The sequence below is a fragment of the Brachyistius frenatus genome, unplaced genomic scaffold (genome assembly GCF_029030835.1).
Source record: "Brachyistius frenatus isolate BFR_SWC_R1_liver_20210118 unplaced genomic scaffold, ASM2903083v1 Contig_87, whole genome shotgun sequence".
Classification (NCBI taxonomy): domain Eukaryota; kingdom Metazoa; phylum Chordata; class Actinopteri; family Embiotocidae; genus Brachyistius; species Brachyistius frenatus.
In genome coordinates, this window is record NW_027210686.1 from 969,322 (window position 1) to 983,299 (window position 13,978).

Sequence of the window (13,978 nt, forward strand, 5' to 3'; positions counted from 1 at the left end):
TGAAACCTTTAAAATGATTGACAGCTTGTGTTGACACTGGATCAGAGGCGGAGTGGGTCTCACTTTCAGATGGGAGTTGAACAATTCAGAGCTGAGCAGCCCTCAATCAGGAAAAGGTTGCTGAGGAGGCAATAAAATCGTTAATGAGACACATTATTAGGAAATACAAAAAACAATTCAAGAAAAACGGCTTCACCTCCTGGGTTAAAACTTTATTGTCCCACATGGCAGTCTGTGATACCCTCCCCCCCACCCCTCCTAATAACGCCAAAACCTCTGTTGCATGACCTTGGTCACATGATCCCGTGTCACATGACATTTAATTGCGTGTAACTTTCACACCTAGACAGCCCAAAGTGTGGCTATCTCATGTTTGGCTGCAGTGGACTGAAGCCACGCCCCTTTTTGGGAGTAACTCCTCCACCGTGAGACATGTTCAGCCGTGCTTGTTGTTGCTGTGCGTCAGTTTTGACATGTCACATACATCATATCATATCATATCATTACAGCAACGTGCCGGAACATTGCTGTATTCACACTATGATTTTTTTTTTTATAATGTTAAAAATTAAGCAGAAGTTATGGTGATAAGATATGGACCAACAATACTGAGAGGACAGAGGAGCGTCTGTCTGTGACTGATTTAGTTCGTGATAGGGTGGCAGTGGAGATGGAGAGGATCTCTTCCTTATCGCTCTACGGGATGAGGTATTGATCTGTTTCTACAAACAAGGCCTTTCTGGGAATACAGACATGAGACAAGCAGGAAAGGAGAGAACATTCGCCCGTCAGCCCAGCCAGCCTCATTACTGCAATTACTCCTCTACTGAACTCTTGTGCATTTAATGTGAAATTCATTGACCTTCATTTGTAACAAAGCATGTTCAAGATGTTCATTTCGAGTGTTCAAGCAGCTACTGTCATGCTTTCCAACAAGACGGAGGATCGAGAAAAGAGACATTAAAAACAATACTGTAGATTTTGGGTTTTACAAGAAAAATACACAACAAGCATGTTCAAGATGGAGAGAAAATGGAGGAGCAAAACTCAAGAGCTCGCGTGAGGATAAAAATGTAAAAACTGTAAAAGACTTCACAACTTGCTACTGGGCAGATGACAGCATATGACCCCCTAGAGAGGAGAAAGCAGAGGGCGAGCGAGCGAGAGAATGAGGGAGGGAGAGAGAGATGAGGAAAAAACACATTAATTAAAACAAGTCATAATCAGCGGGGGTCACTTTATATTTGCTTGTTAAACTTCACCCATGTGGTGCAAAAACACATACACGCTTAGTTTTTAAGTGCAACTGAGATACTACAGAGGTGTGTGTGTGTGTGTGTGTGTGTGTGTGTGTGTGTGTGTGTGTGTGTGTGTGTGTGTGTGTGTGTGTGTGTGTGTGTGTGTGTGTGTGTGTGTGTGTGTGTGTGTGTGTGTGTGTGTGTGTGTGTGTGTGTGTGTGTGTGTGTGTGTGTGTGTGTGTGTGTGTGTGTGTGTGTGTGTGTGTGTGTGTGTGTGTGTGTGTGTGTGTGTGTGTGTGTGTGTGTGTGTGTGTGTGTGTGTGTGTGTGTGTGTGTGTGTGTGTGTGTGTGTGTGTGTGTGTGTGTGTGTGTGTGTCTGCGTGTGTGTGCGTATGCACATGCCAAGTACATGCAATGTCAGAGTTAGACCGATATTAATGGAATGATGTTGGTCTGTCACGTTGTCATGGTTTCGCATTATCACCTAAATATCAACAAAACATGCACGAAAATGGTATTTTCTCTGTTTATAAAAAGAGATGTCAGATTCATGTTAGTTTCACAACACAGCAAGCTGCTCTTAAATGCCACATGAATAGTTGAGTTTCAGATTTATATTTGGAAAATTTGAGCAGAGGATGTTTGATGGCAGGATCAGACAGATGAGGTCATTTTCTCTTTGTTTAAATGTAGTGAGAACACAACGTACCAACTGCAGACAGACGAAAAGACAAATGTGTTTTGTCTGTTCTTGCCGTCGCTCACCTAAACTGACCGTCAAATGAAAGTCAAAACAGAGCAAAGAAGATGAGTTAAAAATGTCCGCAGCTTGGTGTTGACATGGTCTCATGTAACCGACACACCACCGCTAACAATTCAGCGCTCACAAAGCGAGCTTACTGCGAGTTCGACAGCTGCACAAAGTCAAAGCTCCTCATCAGAAAACAGGATTATTCAGCTGAAGTCGTGGTTCTGGACTGCATCATGTCTGAGCCTATAGTTATTTAGATATTGCTGGAAAGATTGTAGCATAAATTTATGTTTATAACATCTGTTTTCTGGTAATGACTTGGAGAGAAAGGATTTGATCTTTGATCCAAATTGTATCTGACATGGGTGCAAAGGTTTGAATTTTATTTTTTGATTTTGTAGTTTTTGGGAGCCATATAAATGTCTACATGCCACTTCAGGATATTCCCCAAAATACCAACAGAATAGGAATACTGAAACATTTGACATGTCAGAGAATATCCCCTCTGCAAAGAGATCAGGCGGTATCGGCTTTCAAGCGTCTCCTGGTTCGGTTCGAAAACGTGCTGCGCAGATCATACCTGGAGGCGAGGAACGGAAAGTAACGTCAGCTCCCAATCTTTCATGACACTGTTATAAACTTTCCTTCCGCTGCTGAGCTTTCCTCTCAGCTCGGCTCGCAGCAGCTGATGTCATCGCCTCGTCTCGCCCTCGTCAGCCTGCCTTCCAATGTGAAGAGCAGGAGTGTAAAAGCTCACCTCAGTTCACCTCCTCCTTTACACAGCAGCAGAAATGATGAAGCACTCGATGTCTCTGGTTGGGGAAACACTCGAGGCAGATTCACAAAACAAGGAATCACAACACCAGCTGGATGTTTGTCTTTGGAAGCAGGACTGTGAGCTGCTGATTACTCATTCAAAATACAAACTGTCGGCCAAAAACCGACAACGTCTTTGGCGGAAAACGTTTTATCCTGCGAAGTACCAGTCGCAGGTCGCTACAAGTCCCTGTTTGCCTTCCCGTCCGTCTCCCGGTGACGTTCTTAAACATTCCTCTCTGACAGCTGGGAGCTGAAGGCTCCAACAACACGGACGGCGGCTCAGAGGATCTCTGGCTGCAGCATGCGTTGCTCCACAACCGTGTATGTTGTTCAGGAGGGTTGATGCTGAAGCTAACCATGCTACGTGCACTGATAGACCCACATAACGTCAAAGTACTTTAAATTGACCAAATTGATTGACCTGGATGTCACACAGTAATGATAATAATAAAAGTAGTAATGATAGTAATGAGAGCGCACCGTTGTTCCTCTCTGCTGACTGTAATTGAGAGGCTCCTGCCACGAAATGGATTATAGAAGTTGGGTGGTGCTGTTACCTCCAAGGAACACAGACAACGGTCGTAGACGCAATTAAAGGCCAGAAAATGAAGCCTGTGTTGTCGGTAGAAAACGGTAGAAATAAAGAATAAAGACAAGGGAAGACAAGGCGGAAAGTGAAAAGTGAAGATTTCCTGTAAAATCCTATGATGTTGAAATGCAGTGGATCAAAAGGAGGAGACAGCTGATAAGGATGTAAAACAATATGCTATGAAGTAATTCAGGTTAATACTGACAGAAAGCACGCTGGAATATGTTTTTTAAGGTGAAATATGTTATGAGGAGGAACTTGAGTATCTCCAGATGAAGCTGAAGCCTCCGTTGCATTCGGTTCATCTTCAGTTTGTCAATATCACAAATTGTGGATGTAAAACTCAAACTTGACTGGTTTTCAACTGCAAGCTACTCGTTGTACACATTCAGCTAAACAGGTATTTTAGGTTTGTTTGTTTTAGACGTGCTGGTCGGTGGATTTTGTCGCCTTTGGACGCGGCAGGTGAGCTGATCATGAGGATGCAGAGTCGGTCTGCAGCGGAACAAGACGGTGGTATCGAAGAGCCTCCGGTTTCCATCAGTGTGTCGTCTGAATAGCGCCGACTGCTCCCTTTCTACCTGCTGAGGCTCAACCGGCCTCTTCCTGCATGAGGCTGCGGTCAGGAGGCTCGTGGAGGTGAAGCGTGTCACCTGTCGGCCTCCACCAGAGCTACAAACACCTGCCTGCTTTCAGCGTCTCTCTGAGGCTCCACATCTCCCGGTTCGGTTCGGCTGACGTCACCTTTCACCTTCAACGCCAGCGCACACATTTCTCACCCCTCTGTGAGTTCCACTCACCGCTGATGTTACTCATCTTTAGAGTTTAACTTTGTTCATTTTAAATAAAACTCTCTGTTGGCATTTCAACCTGTCTCTTCTCCTCTTTGTGACGACAGGCTTCGGTTCTCAGAATATATCGTCTGATGTCGATGTTCCTTGTTTTAAGCTTTTTTTTGAAAACGTCTGCTTTCATATGCAGATATGTGTTTATAGTGATCAGTCGCCTCCTGACAGCAGGTCCATTCTCAACTAGTTCATTTACCGGGCAGTCACCAGACTCGTATCAATCTTCTCATCTCGCTGTTTGTGAGAAGGCCGAGCATATTTCCCACAACGCTGAGCCGTTCCTTTAAATGACCAAAACATTTCAACCAACACAAAGGAATATTTGAAGTATTTTAAAGTCTTGGTAACATTGTTGGAAAGCGTGCCGGTCTGTTTTTCTTCCTCGTCACGCCCTCTTTTTGTTGGCTAACCTGCGGGTTTGGTTGGTTGAGAGCCTGGAGAGCAGCTTGTTTGTTATACACACACCCACACACACACACACACACACACACACACACACACATCTCTCCTCCCCTTTCCAACTGTGTGCCACATGAAAGCAGCGTACACCCGTCTGTGTGTGTCAGCGGTGTGTTATTAGCAGCAGAGACTCCAGAGTGTCTGCTGCACTGTCACCTCCCACAACCTCCTTTACACGCACTCTGCATGTGAGTGTCGAATACATGGATGGGTGCAACCGGTATCTGCCGTCTGACTCACTCTGACGGTGCAGCAGGGACGCTCCGTCAGCACAACACCTTCCTCCGCGTTCACACAGAAACTCACGCACACGTTCGCACTAGTAGCTCATTGAAACACACAAAAAACACTTTATTTATTTTTTTGGTCTTGAAACAAAAAGGTTTCAGAAACTGTTGTGTTACTTTAAAACCTACAGCTGACACTATAAATACAAAATCCTGAGTACAGCACAGAATATGGAATATATACAATTTATTGTTCATATGTTTTAGCACCAGCTTGTTATGATGTCACCTTTGTAGTAACTTTTAGAGCAGCCAGGGCCACGTAGTGTCTGAGAGCAGGAACTAAAGGGCCACTCCAACTATTTCACACCAGATTAGTTTACTCCTCAAGGAGTGTACGACTGACCAAGAGAAAAAAATATATGCGTAATGTCTTCTGTGCGCGTGGAGATATTAAAACTCAGGAAATATTTCTTTGGGATCCAGTTTTGTAGCACTTGTGAATATAAGAACCTCTGAAATTATCAGTGTTTCTCGTGATAGACCGTTTTTCAATAAGAATTCAAATCAGTTCTCCAGAATAAGTTATAGTGGTCTTCACTAAATCCTCTGTGTTCACAAGCTGCATCGTAGAAAAAAGGATTTGAGTGATTACTTTGGGTTGTGTTGGGAGTTTTCTCAGTAAGAGTGGCCGTTTTCACATTACATATAGTAAAATATCAAAATATCCATTCAAGCAGCTTTTAAGGAACTTTTTTTAGAAAGCATTTTCTCTCGTTTTTAGCATCTTCTGACCAATTGATTTGGTTTCAACCCAGTAAACATCACATTTTCTAAGTTTGACCTTTTGAACTGCTTTAAAATGTGAAATCAACTAAAGACCCTGAAAAGAATTCTGCACTGATTCAGCTTTTCGCTGCCGTCACAGTTTCGGTCTCATGATGGAAAAAGTATCAAAATCAATGCAGATTGAATTTGTCTTTTTTATTCCTCACATTCTTCTTTGTCAAAACCTGATGCCTACGTTACCCATAATGCACCTTGACCGTCGACAGTTTGGCCGGAGTTTTGGGTGTCCTGTCTGATCAGAGGCTTTAGCCCCGAGAAGAGACTCGGAGTTTGACTTGTTGCGCACTAGTTTTTGGACGCTAACTCTGTAGCTACAGCTTTGCACGATATCAGCTGAGGCAGCTGGTGTGGCGCCGACCGACGGTAACAAACTCCATTTTTTTTTTTTTATCTCAGCCTTTCCTCTAAACCAAGAGCACAAGAACCAGCTCTTCTTCACCTTCATTCACACTTTAATGATCTGCTCCTTCCATGTTTTAAAGATAAATTAAACCACGTGTTGGCTCAGACAACATGTTCTTCCCCACTGAAAATTCAGTTTAAATTCAATGACAGTGGGTTTGTATTTTGTCAATTTTGCATTTTAGAACTATTGTTGGGCTGATGTTGGTGTCATATTTCAAAGGTCATCAGCCTCTCAGTGTTGTCCGCCTTCATCGTATCGTGTTAAATCTTCCTGTGATGGTGTGGTGGGCTTTCGCTTGCTGGCAGACTTTCAGTAGTATTCAGTTTTAGTGTCAGAGACCCTTTCGAGAATAAAATGTCAATGACAACACTGAATAATTATAATAATATGTTTTTGACATAAATATGGTTACATTTCAGATATTAAATACACAAAATATTTTCTGTTATCAGTAATTTCAAATAAAAATGTCAGTATCAGTCTCAGCACTGAAAAACTTAAATCTTAAATCTCCCTGATCTCCACGAGCATGAGTTCAGGAGAAGAAGGTAACCGACACTCGTCTGCTTTCTAAAGTCACAACTCGTGTCTGATGATCGCTGTTCGATGTTTCTGTTCACAGAAACGCTCCCAAAAATAATCCTGCCGCTGGTCCGGTCGAAGTGTTGTAGAGTCCATGTTAGTGTGCTAGTAGACGGCTCCGATGCTCTGGGCGGCCGACGGGGCCGTTGGTGCTGGGTGGTGCGCCGGGCCTGACTGTGCCAGACCTAAATGTGCACCCTGCTGCTGGTACCAGTTCTGGTGAGTGTACTCCGCCATGTAGGCAGGCGAGGAGTTGACCGGAGGCTGATAGGGACCCGGCCCCCTGCTGGTCGGATCCACAATTGTGCTGCTCTTGATGCTGCTGCTGTTCGTGTTGCTGCCGCTGTTGTTGCTGTTTTGGTTATTGGTGTTGCTGTTGTTGTTGCTGTTGTTGTTGTTGTTGTTGTTGTTTTCCCAGACAGGTGGGGACGGTGGAGAGTTGCAGGCCATGGAATCGCTGGCATCTGGACTGTGTTCGAGAGGAATGTCGCCAAGCGGAAACTCTCCATTCTTGTACAGCTTCTTAAACTTGGAGCGACGATTCTGGAACCAAATTTTGACCTGGAAGGAAGACCGTGAAATGTTGAAGCAACTTAAAGAATTTTAAGTGATAGCAATCGATTTTTGGCCACCAGGGGGCAGCGAAATAAACTGTAACAACAACCCGACATATTTTCACCCTGAAATTTTGGAAAATACACACAGAACAATTTGATACTTCTTTATATGTCGATAACAATGGAGCTGCAGCCAGCAGCTGGTTAGCTTAACAGACAGCTTCCCTGTCTCTATCTACAGGTGACAAAACCTACCTGCAAGTCCAGGTTTCACTCTTTCAAGTTTCGGGTTTGGTTCTCACTAATTCCCAAGAAAATGATAGCCTATCTCTCTCTAGATATCCCACTATGTACAGCAGCTAGCTGCAAGGAAGCCGAGCAGTTGAGTGAAATCTTTCTGTGGGTTTATCAGAACAAGAAGATGAAAAATATTGATTAGCATAGCGGTCAAATTTGATTTTGTTGAGCATTGTTCTAGTCAAAGCATGCATGCGATCCATTTGTATAGGATTTAGTTGTGTATATGTCCAAATTAAAACTTGAGCTGCTCTAACTGTGTGACGTGAACTATTAAAAGCCTTTAAACGAGGAATAAAATCGATGCAGCAGAAGCAGAGATATTATCTATTTCACAACACAGATTCCTCCTCGTCACAACCAGGTGCCTACATTACCCACAATTCCACTTGACTGAAACATTGGGCCAGAGATTTGGGTATGTTATCCGAGTAGTGCCTGGTTGTCGCCTCAGGCCGCTAGCTGAAGCACAGATGAATACAGTCAAATGAGAAGATTAGTGCTAACGTTGTGTTTGGATGGAAACCCTGCAGCTCCAGCCAGCAGCAAGCTTCGCTTCACACAAAGACTGCAAACAGGGAGCAAACACACGTTTCAGGGTTGGTAAGATTAAAAAATGAATTAAACAAAGCTTTAAATTGACCTTTCTTTTTTACAACCTTTTATTTTTCCTTTGTTTTTAAGCCGACTGTGGCTCCTTGTCTTGGTTTTCTCAACCTTGTTTCTGGTCAAAGTTTTCAGGAGTTTTCAGCAACAGAGCTCTGATAATCCTCGTCTATGCAAAGTGCCCGAACCAAATAACAGACAGAGTTAGCGACTAGCTGGTGAACATGATGTGGTGTTCAGCAGCTGAAGAGAAAGATGTTTGGTTCCCAAGTTGGTGTCGACCAAAACAACGTTAAAAAATGAAATTTGAATTCCTCAGATGGACAAAAACATTCGCTCAGAAACAACGTTCGGCTTTAATCGCAGCTTTAAAAACTATTTTCCAAGCCTCTTGTCTTGCTGTAGTAACTTCATCTGCATATTTATACATATTTGTACATTTTGTTGCTCCAGTTGTTTTCAGTTCAGCCTCTCAGTTTATGATGAACTCAAATACAACTACTGAAAAATCATCTTTATTCTCTCAAAGTTCGGTTGTAATATTAAATAGAGCACAAAAGTTTATTACAGATTATCCACAGCTACTCCAAATGTAATATTATGACACTGTGAGTTTAAAAAGGACATTATTATTAAAACCAATACTAAATCCACAGCATAACTACCACATGTTTCCAGCTGAGTGTGACGGCGCTCGTGTCTTTGTTTCATTAAAGCTTGTGAATGTTACCTGAGCAATGATTTACAGCCGCTGGGATAAAACAGCCCGCGACTCAAATTTGGTCTTTTATCACTCGAGCAGAGATAATTCATGAGGTAGTAAATCCTGAGGGCACGGAGATTATGACTGGAACAACCAGACTGACGCAACAGTCCCAACACAGTGATCACTGAGCAGCATTCAGGCAAAGGTTGCTCTTCTATTCTTATTATATGTTCAATTTATCTGGAACTGGAAACTGGAACTTGCTGGCACTTCAACTTTGAACATATACACACTTCAGCCTCCACATCAGCTGACTTCAACCAATTTGTGCTTTTCATCCGACAGCTCAAATACGTTGACATTTCAACGGCTCGTCAACCCTCTCAGGTCAACTGGAAAAACTATTTTCAGAGCACTTAAACACCTGGACGATCCAACTTCAGCTAAACTTCCTGTTACTTTCATTGTTTACAGTTCAGGCGACGTTTCGACTGCTTTCTCTTTAGATGACACTTCAGCTGCTTTCATCTTTCACACCTCAGCTGACAGTTCGACAGCGTTCAGTACTTTGTCCTCAAATTTGAGCTCACAGCTGACACACAATCGGACAAACTGCCCGCAGGACTTGAAACTTGAATTTTGAATGTCAAATGCTTCCAAAGCTTCTATTTCTATTTCAGATCCTGGTAATGCCTCAGCTGCAGCAGCACTTCAGCAGCTCCGGTGCTGCTCGGCGACCTGTGGACGGTGTCCTGCAGCCTCACCTGTGTCTGTGTGAGGCCCAGCTGAGCGGCCAGCTCGGCCCGCTCTGGCAGCGCCAAGTACTGAGCTGACTGGAACCTCCTCTGCAGGACGGCCAGCTGGTAGCTGGAGTAGATGGTCCGGGGCTTGCGCACCTTCTTGGGCTTCCCGTTGACCATCCGAACCTCGACGTCTGGTTCCTCCTTCACTGCAGGGGGGGGGGGGACACAGGAAAAGCCTTGTTATATTACTGCAACGTGCCACTGTCACCTCTCCGAGTTTGCAAAAAAAAACGTCACACTTCTTCAGTGGAATAAACTCGTACAGGGCAGTTTGTACAGAAATAACCACGGCCGCTGCAGCCCCGAAATTTCAAAGAAATTCCGACAGCACTGTGAACTTATAATTTTGGTCGGACTGTCTCCCACAGCTGGGGAGGGAGACAGAGATTTATAGGTGCTTTTCATGTAGCCTGGAGGCCCACTTGTACACATCGCTCCCCACTCCTGCTCCATTCTCGTATCACTCTCTTTTTTGTCTTTATTTAAATATACAACTAATATTTGTTTACATGGAATCCGCACACGTTGTTTATTACCTTAATCTGGAAACCAACAATTGTGTGTATTAGCCTGTAGACATGTTTTCATTTATTTTAATGATCGAACAGATTTCATCAAAACTATTCTAAATAATTATAATTAATGAAAAATATAGTCAGTCAAAATTTTGAAATATATTTCATACATTTATATTCCAAATGAGATTCAACAATTGGTGTAAATGTGATGTCACGAGTCCAGTGTTTTATACTTTTGGATCACAAGAAATAAAGTATTTGATTCCGAGAGTTTTAACTTGGAAACAGGTTTTGAAAAAAAGTGAACAGTTGATTTAGAAATAGGAAATAAAAATAAAAAAATACATATATGTTTCGTGTTAGGGTACATTTATGAGTGTGTGTGTGTGTGTGTGTGTGTGTGTGTGTGTGTGTGTGTGTGTGTGTGTGTGTGTGTGTGTGTGTGTGTGTGTGTGTGTGTGTGTGTGTGTGTGTGTGTGTGTGTGTGTGTGTGTGTGTGTGTGTGTGTTGGGGGGCTACATGGGAGTGGGCTTTATTTTTTTTAAATATTAATCATTATATTAATATCTCTTACCAATATTCTCATTATTTGCCAGATTTAAAGATTTTAATTTTTGAAATGGTTTACCTGTTTACATATTTGTTTGTTTAGTTGTCTTTATGTTTGGGTGTGGCCAGGGGCCTCGCGTGATAAGGACGCGTCCTCGTTGAATGATTCAAAGGCCAAGGCTGACTGACATGTCGTGACACCTGATGTGCGTGGCACAGGGCCAGAGGCCCTTTCCAGGAGTCAACTCCCAACTGGAATGTCAAAAACAGCACACCAGTCCGTCGAGTTTGTTTTTCCTCTGTAGTTTGCACAGAAACATCCTCCAAGCTCGAAACGCAGCCAAAGGAAAAAGCTTTTGTACCCAGTTCGTAGACAAAGGGGAGGTTACGGAGCAAAAATGTTTTTGTCATTGGAAAAGTTCAACTTCATGCTCTTTAATGCTACTACAGGATCAGGGTGTTGAGTTCAGTGACCTCAGGGTGACAGTGTAATGTCCTTATAATAATCATGAACAATGTTCGAGTTTTAACCCAATTCTTTATACAGATAGTTTATCTATGTTGGCATAAACTGTTCAGTTGGTCCGTATAACACCAATGAATTTGTTCTTTGTTGATATGGGGGAAGTTGAAAACATTAGGATGAGGCTGTGGCATCCATCCAAAGGCCTTTAGGCTGATCTCCATTTTCCTGTCAAAATAAAATCTGAAACAAGCTCAGAGGAAATCATAAACATGTTAGTTTACCGTAAGCTTATATTTACGGTGGATCACAAGTAGGATGAAGGCTGCCTAGCAATTATCTGCCTTTCTTACACCTCATTTAGAGTTATTTAAGTGCACCATTACTAATTTGTGACATCCCTTAATTTAATATGATACTTACTGTCTGCAAACCCACTTTATGCAGTTTTTTAAAACTTTAATTTGGGGAAATAAAAATGATGAACTTTGAAATCTGCTACTTTTCAGCAGAAATACATGTCAGTGATGCTACTTGTCCAGCTGCTCATCAGCATCTCTGAATTCTTAATTTGTTTTAATGTACTTTTACTTTGTAGAAATATTTTAGAGCTGAAAAACTATTGATTTTTATTCTATACGTTGTGACATGTAGCCTATGTTTTTATTTACAAGACTAGAATCAGCTAAATACCCCCAAATATGTATGTGGTGTAAAGAGAGTAGGATACAGAAGGCAGTGTAAAACTGCATTATAAGAATAACTTCATTTCCTTCGTGCGTAAAAATTATGAAAACCAACCCAATCATTATTGGGTTGGTTTGGCAAGACAGGAGCTGCTGCTATACATCAGCCTCAGGTGGTCAGTGTGGCTTCAGACAAAGACGGATGGGATCTTACACAGTCCTGTTTGCTGGGGGAGGGAGGCCGGTGGTGGTGGTGGTGTGTGTGTGTGTGTGTGTGTGTGTGGGGGGGGGGGGGGCAGTGAGTCAAGTCTAGATCTTTCACTTTTTATCAAATTGTTTCCAAAATGATCCAACGTGTCCAGCCAATGATTTTTCGTATTTGGTCTCAATGAGGAAATTCTAACTTTGGTGTCGCTTGAACTTACCTGCGTCGTGCAGAGCTGACTGGACCTCCCTGCTGAACGCGCCGTGGTCTCTGTATGCTGCATGAGGGTAAGAGTACTCTGCCTTGGCGACAGGGTAGGCACCGCCAGGACCCATCCCGTTCAGGTTGTAGTGGTGGTACGCGTACGGGTTCATGTGCTGAGCTGAGTACGACTGCTGCGCCGAGAAGAAATCCTGCGAGCCGTGGAGCACACTCTGTCCGCTGTAGAAGCCCATGTCTGTGGAGGAGGACTCCGGCCGGGTCGGGGAATCTTTGGTGGCCGAGATGGATCTCCCAGCCACGGGGAGGGACGGCTTCTCCTCCTCGTAGACAGGTGACGGTTGCCCGTTCATTTTCAGGCTCTTGTTGTTGTTGGTTGCGTTCGCTCTCCACTCTGAAGCAGGAGTGTTCCGAAATCCTCACACTGTCTGGAGCTGGCGTTCCCAAACTCCCTTGACGCAGCAGCCAGGCTGTCCACCGTGGCGGCGCCCAACCCAACTAGAGCTCCTAATTACAGGGCGCGCCGAGCAGAGCCAAGCCGGGCAGGACAGAGAGGAGTGGATGTCTCCTTCTCATTGGCTCGCCTGCTCGCTCCCTGCCTCTGCCCTGAGGCCAAGACAGTGCTGACTGTCGCCTGTCTGGCTCCCTTCTTCTCCCCACAGAAACCTCCACTAAGCCTCTCCTCGGGCCTGCACCAGAGCGCATAAACAGTTGGCAAGACCGAGTTAAAAGTCCTCTAGAAAAACGACCGTTTCGACTTCACATACAGGCACAACAACCGAGCAGATAAAGATTCACCAACCCAACTCCGTGTCACGGTGTTGTGATAAGGAGTGTTTACGCACGAGCTTTAAGGTGCTTCCTCCCGTTCACATGCAAATCCAGAGCCAGGTGCTGTTGTCCACGTATGTTGGGGCTTATTTACTGTTAATTAAGGCTTGTTGTTTTAAGAGCTTTTCCTCCTTTACATGTTGGCCTCAGGGAAGAGAAACAGCTCACTGTAAACCTACAATAAACTAGGTGTGTATAACATTCCCAAAGGACAATCTCATACGTCACTTTAAAGAAAACGGTATAAAAGGTTTTCAAATAGTTTCCTCTGCTTCTTTAAGCAACTATCAACTATTATGGCACTTTGTACACACAAAGGACGAGTTCAACTCTCTGATTAAGATGAATTTCAGCGAAGTAACACAACCTCACCACCAGGTGTCACCACTGAGACTAGTTCAGAGATTTTCAGGGAAATTTTAAACCAGTTTTGAAAACACTGCATGTCAAATTGTAATCAACCTTTGATAAATAAATAGAGATGAAATAAAGTCTTGACATTTTTGGTTGTTTTCAGATGTTCATTCTTGTCTGAAGTTCATCAGATGAACTCAAGTATCTTTCAACACCTTTTATGTTCCAAAATGTTCATTTCTGATTGAAAATAATCTTCTATAACCACTTAAAAGTCAATATCAATTTCAGCTTCTTCAGTCATTATCTGTCTACTTCAACCCTTTATCCATTATACACCCTTCATTCTAAACTCTACATTCCCATATACAACTGTACATTTCACCCCTTCATCTCCTGCTTTAACTGACCGTTGA

General features: G+C 43.3%; 1 protein-coding gene across 1 annotated transcript; it reads right to left on the reverse strand.

The window, feature by feature from the left end:
• Positions 1-5,455: 5,455 nt before the first annotated feature.
• On the reverse strand, positions 5,456-12,847 carry LOC138627506 (homeobox protein Dlx3b-like). Its single transcript, XM_069709889.1, has 3 exons — positions 12,379-12,847; positions 9,699-9,883; positions 5,456-7,329 (listed from the first exon to the last, which is right to left on the reverse strand). Exons 1-3 carry the CDS (start codon positions 12,728-12,730, stop codon positions 6,874-6,876), a joined length of 993 nt encoding a protein of 330 aa, XP_069565990.1. The 5' UTR covers positions 12,731-12,847; the 3' UTR covers positions 5,456-6,873.
• Between the last annotated feature and the right edge of the window lie 1,131 nt (positions 12,848-13,978).